We start from the raw sequence: 20,183 nt of genomic DNA on the forward strand, positions 1-20,183 counted from the left end.
ATTGCCTTATTTGATGCTGTGTAAGATTTTATCCTGAATTTGTATGTATTGTTCTGAAATAGCTAAAATGCTAAAATGCACGGTTTTTTGGGGATTAAAAAAGATCTGTCAAGGGGGAGAGATAGGCAGTACCTGAAATCCATTTGCCCACATATTATGGGCTCCTCAAAGACACTCAGGGCTGGGTGCTGTACTGTTTTGGTTGGACTAGAGTTAATTTTCTTCACAGTGGCTGGTGTGGAGCTGTGTGTTGGATTTGTGCTGAACACAGGGATGATAAAAGAGATGGTTTTGCTATTACTGAGCCGAGCTTACACTCAGCAACCTGATCCTGCTGTTGCTTATCATGGTAATTTCAAACTCTGATCCACATTCCTGTCAGCTTCTACTACAAAACTCACAAAATGCCTACTCAATTAAACATCAATGCATAATAATCTCATTTTTTTATGTCTACCTGGTTCATGTCATACACTGAGAATTTTGATTCCTGAGATTATTAGCAGCATGATGAAGCTGTGACAGTTTCAGGCTTGCCATTATCCTGAAGTACTACAAAGCACTTTGGCAAATGTGAGCAATTTGTCCAGTCAGAAGAACTCATGTCCTTGAAGTTGTTATTGTAGGTACACATGCAAAAACACATCTGAAAGCTTACAATTATTGCCAAATATTAAGTATCTTTCAAAGTGTAAACTTAAGTCTTGCATTCTATTAATATAGCTGTCCTAACAGAAGATTCTTTTATGTTAAATTATGTGTTTTCTTGTCTCTTTGACTTCAATTTATTTATGCCACAGCAGGATTCCTGTGGGTGCAATTTAGCGTGAGCACAGGAGTCAGAGGCAGTGAAGGCCCATCAGCTCATTCATCCTGCTCTCTGATACCACAGTTCTTCCCTGGAGTGAAGTAAAGCTCAAATTAAAGCCTTTCACCAGATCTACCATAACACTGCTTGACAGTCCACCAAGTCTCCGAGAGGAAAACTGTTCTGCCCTTCAGCATTTGCCTTAAATTCAGCCCTTCATAGACAACCTTCTTCCTTCTTGGGTTTTACATTTTGACATGTGCAAAGGGTTGCCCTTTCAGCTAGACACACTCCAGCTAACACTGTCCCTTTTCCCATTCCATCCTGGGCTTCGTTGCAGAGTCGAAGCTTCCACTTTTCAGTTTTTCCAGGCTCTGAAACACTGCTATGTCCTCCCTTCCTTCAGCAGCCTCCTCTCTCCAGAACCCACATGAAGATGCGCTTAGAGAAGCCCTTCGTATCACACATGCAAGAAAACACGCCCGTTTCGCCTTTGACCCTCCCGGGAAGCGTGGGACACGGCGGCTCTCAGAGCCACCGCCCCTCCCGCAACATTCACTCCCTCAACTGCCGCCCGCGGGCCCCAAAGCCCAGTTACAGACCGACACAAGCGCGCCGTGACACGGCCCGGCCCGGGCGCGCCGTCCGCGCTGATTGGTTGCGGCTCGGCGAGCAGGGCGGGGTCGGGCGGGACGACTGCGCTGATTGGCTGCGGGGCGGAGCTCGGCGGGGAGACTGCGCTGATTGGCTGCGGGGCGGAGCTCGGCGGGGAGACTGCGCTGATTGGCTGCGGCGCTGCGAGCGCGGGGCAGGTCGGGTCTGACAGCCGTTGGCGCGCGGTTTGAAGATGGCGGCAGCGGCCGGGGTCGCGCCGGGCAGCAGCAGCAGCGGCGGCGGCGGCGGCAGCTCCGTCAGTTCGGCCCCGCCGGCGGCGGTGGAGGCCGTGGCTGCGGAGTGGATGCTGGAGTTCGCCTGCTCCTGCCTGTGCCGGCACTTCGCGGAGCAGAGCGGGGCGGAGTTCTGGCGATGGAGGGACGTTGCGCAGGGTGAGGGGCGGCGGTTCGGGGCGTTCCGCGACGCTCGGGGCTCTCGCACAGCCGCTCCCGGGGCAGCGGGTCCGGCGGGGCCTGAGCGGCAGCTGCCTCCAGCACGCCGAAGGGTGGGAGTGCTAAAGCACTCATAGCCCGCCGACCACCGTGGTCAGCAATCTTGGGAGGATGCTCAGCTCGTTCGGGGGTTCCGGAGACCCCCGGGCTATCAGGGAGCCTGTTGAAGGCTTGAATGGTATCGGCAGCACTCGCACACGGGGGCAGTACAGTAGTGCTAGAAATATTTCACGGAACTATAATCTGGCAGACAGAGATGAGGTGAAATTAAGTCTGGTGACTGAATTTTGAATGGAAAAACATAATATTTAAAATGAGAAAGAAACTTTAGAGTGAGAGTAGTTGGCAACTAGAAGTAAATATCTAAGTCTCAGATAAATTTGATAAACTTACGATGCTTTCTTCTGTAAGAAGCAGTTTTCCTGAGGATACCAGGTTAGAGCGTTGGGGGATGTTTTGTGTCTGTGTGCATATTCTTGACTCGAATGTAGTAGTAGGAGTCGTTTAAATTTCTGCAACGAGTGGAATGCAATGGCATGCAGAATGATTACTATGTAAATTGATATGGGATATGGTAAGAGGTAAGAAATCTAAAGATAACTTCATAAAGTAGTTTGAATGGGGGTCTGGTAGATTGAATTATATGTGTTGCTTCTTGATATTTATGTTTGGCCTTGTGACTGCCAACTCAGCAGGAGAATTGTACTGAAGTTTTGTGAAGGTGGGAAGCAGAGACACTGCCAATGCAGAAACAGATTGGAGTTATCTTCTGAGAAGAACTGGGAAGACTGAGGCCTGGATTAGTAGAAACAATTAATTAAATTGTACAGAGTGCAAGGTCATATGGAAATAAGAAGTAATAGCAAATTCTGAACTTGTTCCTACTCTGTTCAGCAACAGAGGAAAGAGTTTGGCACGCTAAGATTATAAAGTCAGTATTGAAAAAGTCTTTGGGAAAAGCAAAGCACAGTCATAAGATTGTATTAGAAAAGTGGGTGTGTTTTTTTCATAGAAGCACAAAACTATTATTCTTGCATGTGTCAAAGACCCTACAGAAATAATGATTGGCTGTCAACAAGAAGGTCAATTCAAACTGAAGCAAGTGCAAAAAGCTAGGAATGCAGTGGTTCCAGATGATATCCAGAGGCTCCTTTGAACCCCAACTATTCTGTGATTCACTTTTCATTTTGAATGTTTCTGTATTATGCTGTGAAGATGAATTACTATGTCCAGCACATTAGCATAAGAAATTCACAGTAACCCACATCATGGGAATAAACTTATGATAGCTCCCATGTTAAAATATGTAATAATCCTTGTGACCTTCCAACCTTGCAAGGAGGATTTCCCTTGTAAATTTACATTTCTGAGTAAGCTTTCCATGTAGCTTTTACTCCTTTAGTTCTGTAAGTTGCTCTAGCAACATGTGTTACCAGTCTGCCTGTGGCTCATGGTTTGTGGCCATTCCATGGAAGTGTTCTTTGGAGCAGACAGCTGTCTTTTGTAGTAACCTATTTACCAAAACAAAACCTAAATTTGATACTGTGGTCTTTGAATTGGATTAATATAAGCCTGTGATTAATTCTGCTGCTTCTTCAGAAAAGGATATTTTCTTCTTAAATATTTTCTTTCTTAAATGTTAAGTTGTTTTCGCATGGAAGAATACTAGTTAAGTGTGCTTCATTGGTTTCTTAAGGAATTAGAAATTTAGTGAAATCTGATAACACAGTGTCTAGTATATGTCTAGCCACACTGTGGCAGTGCTGGAGCAAGTCTGATTTAACTTTTCTCTTCTTTTCCAGCTCTTATTAATGGCCTCTCCCAAATACCTCCACATCAGAAAAAAACAGTATATCTCTGTCAGCTTTTGATAAGAACTGCACAAGGAAAAAGCCTTGGTAAATACTAAGATTCTTTTTTTCACTTGCTTAAAAATATTTGCATGAACTTTTACAGAGGTGTATTAGATATGCTTTCACATAGCCTTTACTGTGCATATCTATATATCTTTTTATATAGAGATATAACTGTATATAAGTAAATTGAATAAATTCCACCTTTTGGACACTCTTTATTCTATATGTGACTGAGCTGTCTGCAGGACTGGTGTTATTCTGTGCTGATTTAGCTGCATGGGGTTTGAATGACCATATACTTCTTAAATTAGCAGTCTTTTTTTGTCAGGGTAGTATCAACAAAAGAAATATACTGGAAAGGACTGTCTCACTCTTAGTGAGCAATACTTGCAAGTGTAAAGCTCAGGATATGTATTCCTTTCTGCACATTTAACTCTAGAGATTAAAGTATCTCAGCAAGATTATTGATGAAAAGGATGACTGCCCATGTTTTCTACAGAAGACTAAGGCTTTCAGCTGGCAGCAAGTCCTTGGGGCTCTTATTCACTACCGTATCTTCTATTTGGCTGCATTTGCAACTTGTTGATTTAGCCAAGATGATTTTGTTTGAGTTTCTGGAAGACTTTAACTTTTTTTTTTTTTTTTTTCACTGTTTGATAAAACTAATTGGAATTTAAAGACTTCAGAAGCAGTCTTGAAAGCATAAGCATGAAAGAAGAAAGTGTATTCTAGCCTAGCAATGCCACAAAGTCTTGTTTTATACAATTAAATTTCCTATGTCACCTTGATTTAGTTCAGCTGGAGAATCAAATTCTAATATTTAAAATAGTTCAACATACGCAAATTATGAAATTTTTGTGATAATGCTCTAAATTATATTATTGTATATAACACTTGAGAATATGACTTCATTGTGTATTTTTATCTTATCAGTGTAGAGAATGACCTGTGTGGTGAGGAAGGTTGCATGCGTGTAGTAGGTATTACGTCAGGTGTAGCTGCACAATGTACATGGAAAGCTAATATATATATATATAGCAGCTCTCCTATTTTTTCTAGTTATTAAAACATTTGATCTGTGCTGATCACACAAAGGAGGCTGTTTCAGATGTCAGCTATCTAAGAGCTAAATACTTTGGTTTTACACTATTAAAATTAAGAATGTGAAGTGTCAGGTTACTTGATTGAGCCAATAATTACAGAAACACGTGGGGTTTTTTTAGTTATATGTATATATGCGCATAATATTGTTTGAAATTTCACTGTTTGATGTATTGTAGTGGGTATAAAATATTTTCTCTCTTTTCAGTATTGTATAAATTGTTTACCTTCTGTATGAAAAATACTTAGTGAAAGGAATAAGTTATTGAGTGACATTCTGCTGATACCATAAAATGAAGGCACAAGTGAGGCTGTAGTTCAGCGAACATCTTGAACTAAGCTGGCAGTGCCATGAGAAAAAAGCACTTGTGCACCTGCCAGCTCCTCCTGCATCTGTTAGATTGGCACACTCACTTGTGCAGGTGTGCAATGACCAGGCTGGGAAACTGCTTGGGAGTGTTGAGGGGATGATTATTTGGCTGGGCTAGATTTCTGCCAGAGCCTATCACTGATCCTTTGCTAGGAGTTTGCACAAACCTTGGTGTTGGCACAGCAGTACTCTGGCATGGAAGGTTGCTTCTGCTTTTTCAGTGACACTCCTGTGTAGACCTGTTTGAGTTTCCCTCTCGCTTTAAGCACTTCAAATACAACAAAAATTTAAGACATGGAAATAGTGACAGACTCAGGAAAAAAAAAACCTACTTAGCATGGTGATTATATTACAAGATTAATAGCATCAATATCAAATGTTGTGATATCTGATGCTAAGTTTAATGTATTATTAATGCCAGCCCAAATACCTAATGCTGAACTTAGTGCTATTGCAAGTGGCATTTTGAGCAAACAATAATTGCTGACATATAATATCCCCTGAAAAATGCAACAGTAATGTCATTATTAGCAAGGGTAGAAAGAACCAGTCTCTCTGAAAAGAAGACAGTTGCTTCAGGTTTCTTAAAGCACCTAAAAATTGAGGAAAAAGGATTTGAAATTGTATAATATATATTACTTTATTACATATAAATAATGTAATCTATTTAAATTTATCCTTTAATTTTTATAAGTACTTTGGTTTTTTCCCCCTCTAAGGATTACATTTTGAAAATGATCAAAGATTTTCACCTTTGGAATCTGCTCTGTCTTTTTGGACTTTACTTGAAAAGGAAGAAATTAAACTGGAAAAGCTTCATGAAGATATTCGTCGCTTGATTCAAATTCAGGTCTGTGTGACTTAACTCATAATCCTTCAGGATGCTACCTACTCATTGGGAGTGAGTAGATGGAAAGCTGCCTGGCAGGAAAGGACCTGGGGGTGGTGGTCAACAGCAGCTGAACATGAGCCAGCTATGCCCAGGTGGCCAAGAAGGCCAATGGCACCTGGACTGTGTCAGCAATAGTGTGGCCAGCAGGACCAGGGCAGTGACTGTCCTCTGTACTCAGCACTGGTGAGGCCCCACCTCAAATCCTGTGTCCAGTTCTGTCCCCTCAGGACAAGAAAGACTTTGAGGTGCTGGCACAAGTCCAGAGAAGGGCAATGGAGCTGTTGAAGGGTCTGGAGCACAAGCCTTACAAGGAGCACCTGAGGAACCTGGGAGTGTTTAGTCTGGAGAAAGGGAAGCTCAGGGGGAGCCTTATCACATTCTACAACTGCCTGAAAGGAGGTTGTAGCCAGGTGGGGGTTGGTCTGTTCTCCCAGATGACTAGTGACAGGACAAGAGGAAATGGCCTCAAGTTGTGCTGGGGAGGTTTAGATTGGTATTAGAAAATGCTTTTTTCACACAAAGGGTTGCACAACATTGGAACAGACTGCCCAGGGAAGTGGTGGAGATGCTATCCCTGGAAGTGTTTAAAAAAACATGTGGATATGGCACTTGAGGACATGGTTTAATGGTGGTGGGTGCTAGGTTGATGGTTGAACTTAATCACCTTTAAAGGTCTTTTCCAACCTTAAACATTCTATGATTCTATCCTGCTAAAACAGAGCCCCTTCTACAAAAAGCTTGGGCTATGAGCAGATTGAACTGAATTTTCAGTTTTAGTACAGATCAAATAGATCTGTGCAGGGGACCTTTTTCTATCTCATGTGGTTCCTGTTTGTACAATTGTTTCAGAAGCTGCCAATCTGAAAAAAATATATCAATTGAAATAAATTTCAGAACTAATTTCAGAACCAACTGTTAGAAGTAGGTAAGTGTTGGTAACCCTTAAATATATAATCATCTGAATTTTGAGAGCCTTAGAAAACTGTAGAATTGTACTTCTCCTGTTTTTTCAGGTGGAAAGTATTTCACCATATTTTGTAATTATATTTTTTTGTAGATTGTAGCAGTCTATATGGAAAACAGATATTTCAAGGAAGCTGCTGAAGTTCTTGAAAGGCTGTTTACAGACTCTGAATCAGATAAGGTAGTAACTTGCTTAATTTGCATTAAAAGCTCTTGATTTTCAGAGGAGAAAGAGGGGAGTGGGCTTCCAAAGCTAGCAAATCCTACCTGCATAGTTTCAATCTCATTGTTGTCTATGCAGTCACTTTCACACTGTACTAGTTTGAAAACAAACCAGTGGGAGGCACCAAGTCAGAATAACAATTTAATGGGGAAATTAAAGAAAAGAAAAAAACCTAAAAGAAAACACTGGTTCAAACTGACAGAGTCAAGATACAACCTGAGTCCCTGTTAGGCAGGGTAGTGGTAGCAGTCTGGTAGAATGGTGGCTGCAGTCCTCTGAAGCAGTGATCCTGTAGAAAAAGGGTCTGCTCTTCCTCAGAAAGTCCAGTGGTGGCTATGTAGCACCTGTCCTTTGGAAATGCAATGGAAAGGGTTGTCTCTGGTGTTCAGACTCTCAGATTATATCCACGATGGGATGCTTGGTTCCTCCCTCTGGGTAATGGGGTAATGGTCATGAGGCCAAGTGTTGATGAGGCTCATTAACAGAAGATAGTCTGGAGGGAGTTATCTCTGAGTCATGCAGCAGGACAATGATGGGCCATTAACAGAAAGATAGTCTGGGGACACACACCTGGGCACTTTAAAATACAAAAGGAAATTTCTGGCTAGGAGATTAATGGAAATACAGGATGATTTGTGGGAGTAAAATGCTTCTAGCAGCAGTTGTTCTTCATCCCCTCTCCCACTTCATATGAGAAGGGAGATGCCACTACAAATTCTGGGAATTTGATACTACTGTTCTCTCAGAGCAAAGACAGTGTAAACATGCTGGTAGAGACATCATAACTCCTAACAGCCAGTTTGCTGAGTTCTATTGCAGTGGGCTCTTTTTTTCACCTCTGATAATTAGTGTTCTATGTACCAAAGCATCCCAGGGAAGGAAAACTCATTAGCTTCTGTAGTACAGACTGAAAGCTCTTATGCCTCTGCCTGGAAAAGACAATATACGTGACTTAGGCCACCCCCTGCTTTGAAGTTGACTGCATCATTCAGAAAGTTGCAAGTTTGGGTGAATATCTCTTAAATATAATAGTTAGTGCACACATCTGAATTTTCTGGGGGAGAAAAGAGCAATAGAAGGACTGCAGGCAAAAAGAAGGACTGCAGGCAAAAAGAAAAGAAGTTAAAAATGCTGCCTATATCTTCAATTGGTATATTAGGACACATGTTCTATGTAAGTAGTAGCCTGTGTATAACTTACTCTTTGGATATGCTTTCATTCAGAGGATTTGGATGTTTGGAAAGTGTAGATAATAGCACTCAAATTAATAAATAAAAATGCAGCCTATACACAGAAGATAATTCTCCTGGCTATATTTGCTTCTGTAAAATTCAGAGTGATTGGTAGACAAAATGTGAAGTTCTGATTATCAGTATTGATGTATCCTTAATGCTGCTATACTAAGTAGTCCTTTTCCTGAACACAGTACACCCCTTTCAATGGCAGCCTTTTTGAGGCAGCAAATGAGAAGAGAGAAGCGAGTAACAGGTGGCTTTTTATGGGTGTTTTTCCTCCACTGACAACCCTGCTTTCAGTGTTAGTCATAAAGGAAATGAAAATGTGGATCTCTGGTCAGTTACACTTTACCATTACTGAGCACAGAAGGTAAATGCCTGGTGTTAGGTCTAGTTGACTTAAGAAGCCTTTCAAACTGCAGCATGAAGTTGTATAGGAATATTCAGGAAACCATATAATCATTTTTAGCTTTCTATATTTCTTGTTTAGCATAGATAACAAGTTTACTGCAGGATTTATGTTGTATAAAGTTGTGCTTTTCTTAGCCTTTAAGGGTGAAGCTGGCAACCATAATTAAAATCAAGGATCCATATGTTCCTCTTCTCCAAAACTTCAGTTACAGTCTTTTGATAAGTAAAATCAAGTCTTACATTGAACTTTTCATGAAAGAAAATGAAACTAACTTCTTAATACAGGTATGTTGAATGTATTTTCAGAACTTTTGAAAAAAGTCACCTGCTTCAATTAAATAGATTTATTCTTTCAAGGGAGTTGTTTAGGCAATATTCAGTTATTGTATTAGATGAAAAGGAAACTTTACCTTCCTTTGGATTGTCTTATATTCAACCTTTTTGTTTTAATTAATATGTCTTGGAGAAAGTTAGTAGGAACTAGACTCCTCTAAAATATCTTCTCTGAATGTTTTTCCCATGACTGTTTTGATTAGAAAAATAGTTAGGAAAATAGTGTAATTAAAACAAGATCTGTTTAAGAGAAGCAGTTCTGATATGGGACTCCTTTAAAAAGTAGCTTTATATTTAATGTTTATTTAAGCCTACATGACTTCTCATACTAAAAATAAAAAATCAAGACCTGTAATTTGGCTGAAAGCTTTAGGAATGTCAGAGGAGTTAGGAGATAGAAAACTATTATTGCGGTTTTCCTGTAAATACAAATGTTTCTTACAAACAGTCTTGCTCAAAAGTGATTTAAAATTGGCATGAACAACATTCTTTCTTCAGTTCATCTTCAGGAGGATTGTAAAGAATTTCTCTTATGTTTACTTCGTATAAAAGAATATTGAATTATTCAATTACAAAAGCACAGACGTCTAAAGGTAATAAGAAGCAAATTTTAAATAAACAATCCTGAAGTTCCTCTGTGTTTTTCATTTTCTTACCAGAGAGACTAGACAACTTATTAAATACATTCAAAGTATAATACAATGAATACTTTTTAATGGTTTCACTCTACTGTCAGTTTTCAAGTGTATTTTTCAAGGCTATTTCTTTGAGTCTAAGACGAGGTGGAGGCTTGGAGGTGTCAGAGAAGGCTCAGAACTCCAAACTAGCATGCCTAAGGCCCTCACTGCCCCACTCACCCCCACTTCCTGCACATTTGTCCTACTGTCTGCACCCACATTGCAAATCTTTCTTTGAACAGTTATTCTGGCCCATGGAGGAGACAGCTTTGTGAAGAATTCCCACTTCTGTACAGCACACAGTGATTTCCCAGCAGTGTACCTTGCGTTCTCTATAGAAGAACACTCTAGCTCTAACTGTTAATCTCTCTTCTCTTTCTTCTAGTGCCAGATGTAGAAGTATGATCATAGAATAGCTTCAATTGGAAGGAACATTTAAAGATCGTTTAGTCCAATCCCCTTGCAATAAGCAGGGACATCTTCAATTAGATCAGGTTGTTTAGAGCCTCATTCAACCTGGCCTTGAAAGTTTTCAGGGATCAGGCATCAACCACCTTGCTGGGCAGCCTGTTCCATGTTTTGGCACTCATAAATAAAACAAAATTCTTCCTTATATCTGGTCCAAATCTACCCTCTTTTAGTTTAAAAGCATTAACCCTTGTCCTACCACTACAGGCCTTGCTAAGAAGTTTGTCCCATCTTTATTCAGTGTAGTAGGCAGGCCCTTTTTAGGTACTCCATAAAGAGTAATGAATTACTACTTCTTTCTCTTAGCAATGGAGGAGAAACAATCTTAGTTTGTGGCTAAAAGTTTGAGCAGGATGTTAGAAATGTTTTTTGCCAATGCAAAACAGGTTATATTACAAGCCTAAGGTCTGCTTAGACAGGGCTTTTCAAAGTGTTACATGTATGCTTTATCCTGCCATGGGCTACAGAACTAGATAAACTTGAGACCTGTCAGTTTTTGTTTCTAACTTAGTTATAAAAAACAGACTTTGGAGTACTTTGATAGTATTTGCAGCCTTAGTTAAGCTCTGCAGTTTACTTCACACATTTATAAGTTCAGTCATTATGCAAGTATTCATTGTATTTCTTTGTGTCCATATAAAAATCAATTGCAGCTATGACTAAAATTTCTCCAAGTTATTAATTGATAAAGGTCTTTATGGATTTCAACTTAACATGCTAAAGTTGTTTTGAAACTACTTAGTTTAATGTTATTACCTCTGAAAGGTCTGTGAAATAAGCACTGTTAGTCCTAATAAAAAGTATATATATTAATCTTAGTGCAAACTCCTATCTAGGTACTGTCTGGCTTTAATTTTAAGATATCAATTCCATCTCTCACAGGAAGCCACAAAACAGGTGGCGTCTAAAGGGTTGGAAGCAACAGCATGGCAAAACAGACCTCTGGAAGTCAATGAAAATGACAAAAGTGATTTGGAAACAAAGCAAAGGTTTGTATTAAGTATTATACTGCTAAGGGATGTGCTTGGATAGTAACATGAAACTTGTAGAACAAAGAATAGGTAGAAGGAAGGATGTTAAATTCCAAACTGCTGTCCAATAGAAAATTAGCTACAAGCACATTCCCTATTTTTTTTTAAATTTGTGCTCTTCTGTGGTTGTTACTTTTGGCATTTACATCAAATAGCTTGTCATTACGTTTAATTATTTGTGATGTTGCACAATTTGCAATTTAAACAGCTGTCAGTCTATAATAATAAAAGCATAAAAAGACTTCTCTTTATAAGTGCTTGATTGAACTCCTTTTAGTTCTAATTTCAGGCTACAGATCATCTCAAGAAGAAAAAGAATAAGGAAATGGAATCAGTCTGTTTCATTTTCCTTACAGCTGACCCCTTAATGATACTAGTATGAAGGGAAATAGTTATGTTGCTTCATGATCCTGACAGTACAAACGTTCAGAACAATTACATTATTATTTTGGAAAATGCTAATATTCTAGGTTTCTCACCACTTGTTTTTCAGGGAGAATAAGTCTTTAGCTGGGATAGAGTCTGTATTTCTTCATTTTGTACTTGACATCATTTAGTTAAGCAAATTGGCTGACGCAGACAGTATAGAGGAAGACAAGTCATAAGATTTTTTTAATTTGTTTTTTTAGAAGGGCAACTCCTGACACAATTACATCTGAGAGACATGATGAAAGACTCGTTCAAAAAACCTATGGAAATAATTTGTAATGAAAAAATAGATGTGCAAAATGCCTTGCATCTTAAATGTGTAGTGTCTTGGGAACAGGCTACCCAAGGAAGTGGTCGTAGCACCACAAGAGTTCAAGAAGCATTTACACAATGGTCTCAGGCACATGGTGTGACTCTTGGGGATGTCTGTGCAAGGCTAAAAGCTGAACTCGGTGATCCTTGTGCATCCCTTCCAACTCAGCAGATTCTGTGGTTTTGTATTTCTCCTCCAGGTATAAGGAGGCAAAGTTAAGAAGGTGAATGCATTGATGCAGTTATTGATGGTATGCCACTGTTTCTGTAGAGAAGTTTTTCATTTAAATATTGTTGAATCATATAAATGGCAAGTTGCTGCCTAGGAAATAGATTTTTTTTTTTTTTTTGTCTTTTTTTTTTTAAGATTGATAAAAGAGGAACAGTGTATCACAAGTCAGTCATCCGGAGACATAAAAAACCCCACACTAAGGTAAAAAATGTTGTTGCTCTTGGTCATAGACTTTTCATCAAGTTCTTTGTGTTTTTACTCCAGATCTGTGTTCTTTGCAGGAGACATTTGGGACAGAAACCCAAAGAGAGCAGAGTTCTTCAGAGTGAGTATTACTTTCAAAACAGTCATGTCAAACACTTACTTCTGACTGCTATCCAATGTGACTGGGTTAATGCAAAACTGGTTGTGGCAGATAAAAACACTCCAAGTTGCGTGTGGTTCCTGTACAAATGCAGGTTTGGTGGTTGCCGTATTTAGGATGCTGAGAAGTGGGTAAGGTTCTCTAGCAATTAATTTTGCAAAATCATTCACTATTTTCTGGTTAGCTTGGTTGGTTTATGAGACTCAGGTATTCTGTGCAAAAGAAAGCTGCCGGAGGAGTACTGAAATTAATTTCTTTCTGAATTCTGTGCTAGATAACTTGACTGGGAAGGAACTAAAGAAATTAGCTGATTGGAAAAACAAATTGTACTGTAAAGTGCACAAAGTTAGGATGTGTGTGCATTTTCCTAGTATTACTTCTTAAAAACCTAACAAGACAGATAATACCATACTTATAAGTAAGCTCTTAAGATGAATAGCACCCTCTTACCACAGAGAGATGATCTAGTTCCTGCATGTGGCCATGTTGTACATGGAAGGACAAACTCTTAAGATGCCTTGAATGCTTTCCACAGTTAAAACCTGATACACGTACTTGGAAATGAAGGATTTGTGTACCAAGAATCATAGCTCTGACTGGTTGTTACTTCCCATTCTCTCTATGTAAAATGAGAGCAGTGCATATAGTAAAAATGTTTTTACCAAAATGAAATGTTTTATTATTATGTACCAATTTTTACCTAAGTGTTTAAAATATAATTCTTCTGTGAGCTCTATTGTATAGAAAATACAGTGGGTTTTTTGAATAGCCTATTTTTTGAAGCCCTTGAACTATGGCAAGATTCATGTGTATTCATATATAAATGTATATTTATATGTTAACAGACTCTGAAATTTTCCCAGTCAGTCAAAGCATCTCAAAATAGTGTACATTCTTGTCATGTGTAAATGGTAGAATGCAAAACTCCTGCCTTGATGTTGACTCCTCATTGTTCTGGATGTATATTAACTGTCTTCTAGATCTTAACAACATGAAAAATGTGGAAAAAAATGGAGTTTCTTTGGCTTGTAGCCGAAAAAGACAGGTTTGTACCTACTCTCTCTTCTACATTGAGGTAAAATGAATCTGCACTGCACAGAATTTTTTTCTCAGCTTTATTTAATCTAACTTTTAAATCTAGTGCTTATATTTAAGATTCTGTAGATAACTCAAGTGCTACAGTTCCTGAAATGGTTACAGTCCTTTTATTTTTAAAGACAGGAAATAAAACATATTTTTTGCTGTCTCAAGTATTGATGCTAATGCTTCCAAGCCTTTTATATTTGTTGAAATACACTGTTACCAAAGCTTAGTTTGAAATAAAAAATTCTTTCCACGGTTTGGATTAAAGAATTCAGGATGTCATTTGCCTGTGAGAATTTTGGGCAAATATCAGAGGCTACTTGTTTTCCAGCTTAGAAGGTTAAAGATTTAGCAATTTTGTAATTCAATACTTTGTTTATGTGCGGTAAAAACATATTTACTTGAGAAGCTACTCTAGTTTTTATAAACGAAATGGTAGGGTCTTCTTATAATGCTACATTTCAAATGGTCTTTTGTGTTCTCTTCATGGGTAAGCCTACTTCATTGAATTACTTGAAAATAACCCTGCTGTGTTCACTAATGCTAGAATTCCCTATTGGTGGGAAGTATAGAAATGTATGCCTTAATAGAATGCAATTTGAAGTTGATTTGATGTTGGGGTCTTTCAAGCTAATTTTTATTTATAGCCAATTTTCCTTCATAAGTGTTCAGCACTTTATCATGATAACTGAAGAAATTAACATTAAATAAATGTATTGCCATTGTTGGATTCCTCTTCATAATATTTCTTAGGAAACAATGTGGAGTCTTTCTGTTTAGATAATAGTGCAAGTATAAAGTGCACTGTACATCCATTTTGATGTGAGCTGTTTCATTTTTCTGGTGTTCATTTTGATATTTCATTTTCCATATAATAGGGAAGACCAAATCTGCTTCTGTTTGGTTTTTTTTGGTTTTTTTTTCTAGAGGAGAATTGTACTTACTCCTATTTCTTTAAGTTGAAGTACTGGTTAAATCTTCAGTTACATGCTATCCTCAAACTGGTTGAGGTCCTAATGAGACCTCATTTATTCTTGAAGTTCAAGCCCCTATAAACAGTTTTTCACTTTCTCACAAATCTCAGGAATAGTTAAATCACTGACAACCTCTTTAAACTTGCAGATACAACCAGTTCCCTTTAAAAAAAAAAAAAAAAAACAAGCAGCACTTACTGGATTTGGATTTTGCCTTCAAAGACATAATTACTTTATTCCAGCATATACTTGGATAGGTACCTTGTTAGCCAGTTGCTGGTAAGCATGAACACTTCCATCAAGCTTGTTTTCAACATCAAGAATTAAACTATTTGGACCACAAAGACACAGAGCTAATGAAAGCTTTGTATTCACATATTTTTATGCTGAGCTAGTCTGTTATGGGGTCACCTACAAGCACTGTGTCTAGGTCTAGGGCTTACACACACATCTTGTTAGAAAAAAATAGAAGTTGTTTGCTTAATTATGTTGTTATAGTTGAACCTTAATTGAAATATAAAGACTAAAATTGCGGGAACTGCATCTGACAGTGGCATTGAAAATTTTAAAAGAACTTAAATGAAACTTGAGATTCAGAACTGTGTTTCTTTCAACACTTAAAAAAGTTGTAGGCCTTTGCTCCATCTGTGATATTTATGCCTTACTCCCTGCCACTGAAACCTCATAAAAGTTTTATAGAAAGCAATGATAATTGGCCTTTTAAACAATAAATCTGCTCCTCTGCTTAATCATCTGGGTTATAAAATTGTCCATATGCATGAAAGAATGCAATGAATGTCAGAGCTGTTGACTTCTAGAACTTCCTTTTCCATGTAGTCCCTCATTCAATGTTGGCATTGTTTGCTCTTGTTTTGTACATGGCATTTCATTGCAATGGTTCAGTGCCCATTTTCAGCCTTTCATTGCAGTGTTTTCAGTTAGCTGCATAGAACAATCTGCAGTTGAATGGACACGTACTTTATTTTCTCATTCCTAAATTAGGGGATGCAAGTGTCACAGAATTTAGGGAACTGTTTGTACTCAATTTTACATACAGTAAGTATATGGCAAATCCTTTGAGTTGTCTAAAATCTGGATGGCAATTTATTTAAATTAAACAATGTGTCTGAAAATCTGGGTGTTAAGAATTTAGTCAGACTTGTATGGAAAAAACCCCATATATTTACAGCTGAAGGAGAAAACTAGAGCAGAGTCCCATAATGCATAAAGGAAGACAGGTTACTAAAATAGAACTGACTGTAAGGAATAACACGATCTATAGATATGTGAGGGAATGTCTCCACATTCTGCCTGGCAAACTCAAGCTTGCTCTGCTGGTGTTCTGAGCTGGCCAGATGTCACGCTGCTGTGGACCAGGCACTGTGCTGATGTGAGCTCAAGCATAGTGCTGCGTTATGGCCAGCCTTTCAACCAGTCCTGTAACAATGCAAAGCTGGACTCTACATAAATTCTGTCCCAGAAGGGACAGAGAGCTTGTAAGTGAGTGGGGCAAGGGGCAAGTTACTGCTCTGTGCAGTTCCTCAGTGAAAAGAAAATGAGTCAGTCCCTGATTTACCTGTAAAGCAGGCCCCTTATTTATATGGTAAATGGAAAAAAATTATTTTTTAAAAAACCTCAATATAAGCAATTCAGAATCAAAACAAGCTAAAAACAGCCCTTTTAACAGCAAATATAGTTAATCATTGCAAGTAACAAGGGTTGTGATTGTCTCTGTTGATGGAAGTATTTGAATTATCTGGTGCTGTAGGTCAAGCATAACTGTGTTACTTGAATAAAGATTTTATTTAGGAAAGTTTTCTGGCATGCTCTGAAATGAGATGAACTACATGATTCCAATGGAATCTCTGGCCTTTTAATAACAGTAAAAAAAAAAAGCTATTCACTGCTAATGTTGCAAAAGATCTGTGGAACAGGAAGAATTGGAAAAAGGAAGTATTTTTGATAAAAGGTAGACTACTTTAGAGAAGTTTTAGGTTCCTAACTGTTCAGAAATACAGTCGAACTAGTATTACTTGTAATTTTTTCACTACTTAGTGAGGTTTGTCAGTGTTCAGAGTTTACTGAAGAGGCCCTGATATTTGCATTAAGCAATCCAGCTTTGAGATGTGATGTTTGGTCTTTACACACCTCAGCTTGCACTTTTTGGAGAATAGCCAGGATACAGTCTTGATCTGATACAGTTTTGAGGCTGAATGTTATCCAAGCTCCTTCCCCCTCAGAGACACCCCCTTTCATGTCTGAGTGCTGCTGCTACTTCTAAAGGTTTAAATTCAACAGAAGGGTGGAACCATGCAGAATAGTACTCAAAATTGTCACTTAGCCCATTCCCAGAGACTGAATTGATGTTGTTTACAAGAGCAGAATCTTTTAAAGATCCCAGAAGGATTCCATGTCATTAAGAAATAAATTTATTTTTTCTTCCTATGTCTGTGGATGTGGCATTTAACACATAGACTTTTTGTGCCACTGACAGTCATACTGGCTGGGTATTCCTGCTCATCCTCCCTTGTGCACAAGCAGGAGGGTATGCATTTGTGTAAAGACAGCAGCCATAAGATTTACATTTCCACTGGGTACGTTATTTTCAGAGTTAAGTGATGTTTGTTCCCCTGTTATTCACACTTCCTTGCACTTACCAGATCTACTAGTTGGCTTTGAGGCTATTCCTTTGCACCTGCATTTCCCTTTCTGCCCAGTTCTTCACAATTTTGAGGATTTCAGTTGTAAAGGTGAGCCATTAACATGATTCTCTAATGTTCCCTTCTGCTTTACAGCCAACACCATTTGTCCATTTGGTAGTTGGAAGTGATCTGTTACTTATTAGGAGGAGGTTTTATACATACTCTGGGAAACCAACCTTTCTTTTATTCCACCAACCTATAAATTTTAGGCCTTCAGATTCAGCCATTTACAGTTCTTATGGCTCTTGTAATGTTGTATAAACATTTTTTACTTCTGATCCAGTTATTCCAATTAACCAAAGGCTTTATTTACACAGGTCCCCTTTGGGAGCCCTCATAAAGCTCTACAGATTCAGTTAAAAATTTATCATTTATCTCTCATTTCAAGATATGGTGCTCAAAAAAAATCCCTCTCACATCATACTCTGTAATAACTAGAGAACTGTTTGAAAACTTGCTTTCATATTTACTATAAGGTTACCTCTTACAGTAATACCTTTCTCTGTTCTTGCCCTAGCGATGGACTTGCCAAGAAGACTTGGAGCTGAAATCAGGAGTGAGGGAGTTCGGAGTGGGTAACTGGGCTAAAATTTTGGCCCGTGGTAACTTCAACAACCGAACAAGTGTCATGTTGAAAGACCGGTGGAGAACATTGAGCAAGATTGGACAAGGCTGATTTGGACTGCTTGACCTTTCCCTATGTAAGGACCTACTCTATCTCTTATTTTAGTCTCAGCACGGACAGCAGTGTTGCTGTCCTAAAACAGGAAACACAATAGTAATAGGTGTAACACAGTCATGTAACCTCACTTGCTCTGGTAATGATGACTTAAACGTAAAGTCTGGCCTTTTAGCTACATGCAATAATAAACTACCTAGATTCTGAAATGGGACAATGTTTGCAGTGATTTAAGAAAGGTCTCTTATGTAAATAGGAATATTAGAGCTGACTGGCAACATCATTAGCTTGATAGAGGCTAATACAAAGTCAAGTGTTCTGTATTTTTAAAGGGCTGTATCTCTTTTTAGATTGACCTTTTCATAATTTTACTTCCTTCCATATAACCCATTTTAATTTGTTTTGCTTCACTTTGAAATTTTGGTCAGACTTGTACATCTCTGTTGTACCAAAAAGTATGTATTAGTACTGCTAATTTTATGACCTGATAGTTTGCTGGGGTTTTTTTTCTGCTGTTTAAAATGTGTAAATTCATATAATGTTGTACTTGCAAGTAACAAAGTTACTGGTTTATTTGTTTGGGTTTTTTTTTTTCACATGGAAAGGAACAGGCTTATATTAGCACTTAGCATTCTTGATTATCTTGTGCCACCTGCCTTGTGACAAATGACTTCTTCCAGACCAGCAGGAAAGGGAAAGCTCAAAAACACATGGCTGAAGTGGGACTCAATAATGAGCCTACAGTGTCACTGATAGCACAGCTCATGGGACACATCTCATCTGCGCTCTCCACTGTCCCTGTCTGCGATGGCAGCAAGCGAAGATACACTTTGATTGGGGTCACTATCAAGGTATCTACTGGCCACTGCAGCTGTCTTGCTCATGGGAGAGTGGAACAGATGGATGATGGCACTGTCCTGTCTCTCTGGATTCAGATCATTTGGAAGGGATTTCCACAATCTCAGAAAACTCATGCTTTCCACTGTCATGCTGGTGTGAATCTAGTGACTTGAACTAACATAATACAGCATTCTTTTAAAAATGAAATTCCTTGAATTCAGTTTTCTTTTTTCTTGGCTAAGGTTTTTATTTTCCAAGAACCTTACAAGGAAAAGCACCTGTCTGAATTGGTCATAATAAAACAAAGCTCTCCAAGATAATTTTCCCCATGACAAAAGAAAACATATATTCTTGAAGGTTGAAGTGTTCAGGAAGTATTAAGATAATCTCTCTGCTTTCTGTTTTGGAGGCCTGCTTTCATTAAGATAAAATGGTAAAATACATTTCAAAGGTTTGTTTCACACTGTGGACAGGACCTCAACCAGATCACCTTCTTCATTCTTGCCAAGACACACTGGTTTCTTCAGCAGGTGCTAGAAACAGTACCAAGCAGGAGTCTTTATGTTGCATTGAGATGCTGCATATCTTAACACGGTATTTTCTCAACCTGCATAGCAGTCTTGCCAGTGCTCAGATGTTGCAGGTTTCCATGTTAATCATTGTAGATGAGCATTTTAACTAGTAGTTTTTTTACTCTTAGCCAAGGCCTTAGTCACAAAGTGTTGTTTAAGTTCATCTGCCAGGAAAGTCACACTGTGTATTAGTGACATCAAGTGCTGAGGAGATCAGTTCCTTAACAATGCTGACTAGATACATGTCTTCATGAAGGTGGCTGAATATGAAAGGAAGGATAGAGGAAGGATACTCATGCAGTTACAGTGTAAAAAATTGTCTAGATGGTACCGGAGAGGAACAAAAGACCTAAACTGAAATAAATTTTAGCTCTCAAAAATTTCATTTTTATTCACCCTTGCTATTAAATGTTGACAGTAACTATTCTCAGACTTGAAAATGTTTGGCTGGCTCACTATTGAGTAGGAGCAGTGCCTGTAGACAGGGCTGTGGCCAGTAAAGATGGAGAACTTCAGGAAATA

At 38.6% G+C, this 20,183-nt stretch overlaps 1 protein-coding gene across 4 annotated transcripts; it reads left to right on the plus strand.

Moving 5' to 3' along the window:
* Window positions 1–1,650: 1,650 nt before the first annotated feature.
* TERF1 (telomeric repeat binding factor 1) lies at window positions 1,651–20,097 on the plus strand. Of its 4 annotated transcripts, XM_048286296.1 has the most exons (11): window positions 1,651–1,854; window positions 3,717–3,812; window positions 5,961–6,091; window positions 7,191–7,277; window positions 9,101–9,250; window positions 11,326–11,432; window positions 12,583–12,648; window positions 12,729–12,772; window positions 13,792–13,856; window positions 18,088–18,271; window positions 18,855–20,097. In XM_048286296.1, the coding sequence occupies exons 1-10, from the start codon at window positions 1,656–1,658 to the stop codon at window positions 18,244–18,246; spliced, it is 1,104 nt and encodes a 367-aa protein (XP_048142253.1). In that variant the 5' UTR covers window positions 1,651–1,655; the 3' UTR covers window positions 18,247–18,271; window positions 18,855–20,097. The 4 variants fall into 4 exon arrangements, with proteins under 4 accessions (XP_048142253.1, XP_048142252.1, XP_048142254.1 ...); XM_048286295.1 differs by having other exon boundaries at window positions 18,088–20,097; XM_048286297.1 differs by lacking the exon at window positions 12,583–12,648 and having other exon boundaries at window positions 18,088–20,097.
* Window positions 20,098–20,183: the final 86 nt, after the last annotated feature.

The sequence above is a fragment of the Corvus hawaiiensis genome, chromosome 26, assembly GCF_020740725.1.
Source record: "Corvus hawaiiensis isolate bCorHaw1 chromosome 26, bCorHaw1.pri.cur, whole genome shotgun sequence".
In the NCBI taxonomy this organism is placed as follows: domain Eukaryota; kingdom Metazoa; phylum Chordata; class Aves; order Passeriformes; family Corvidae; genus Corvus; species Corvus hawaiiensis.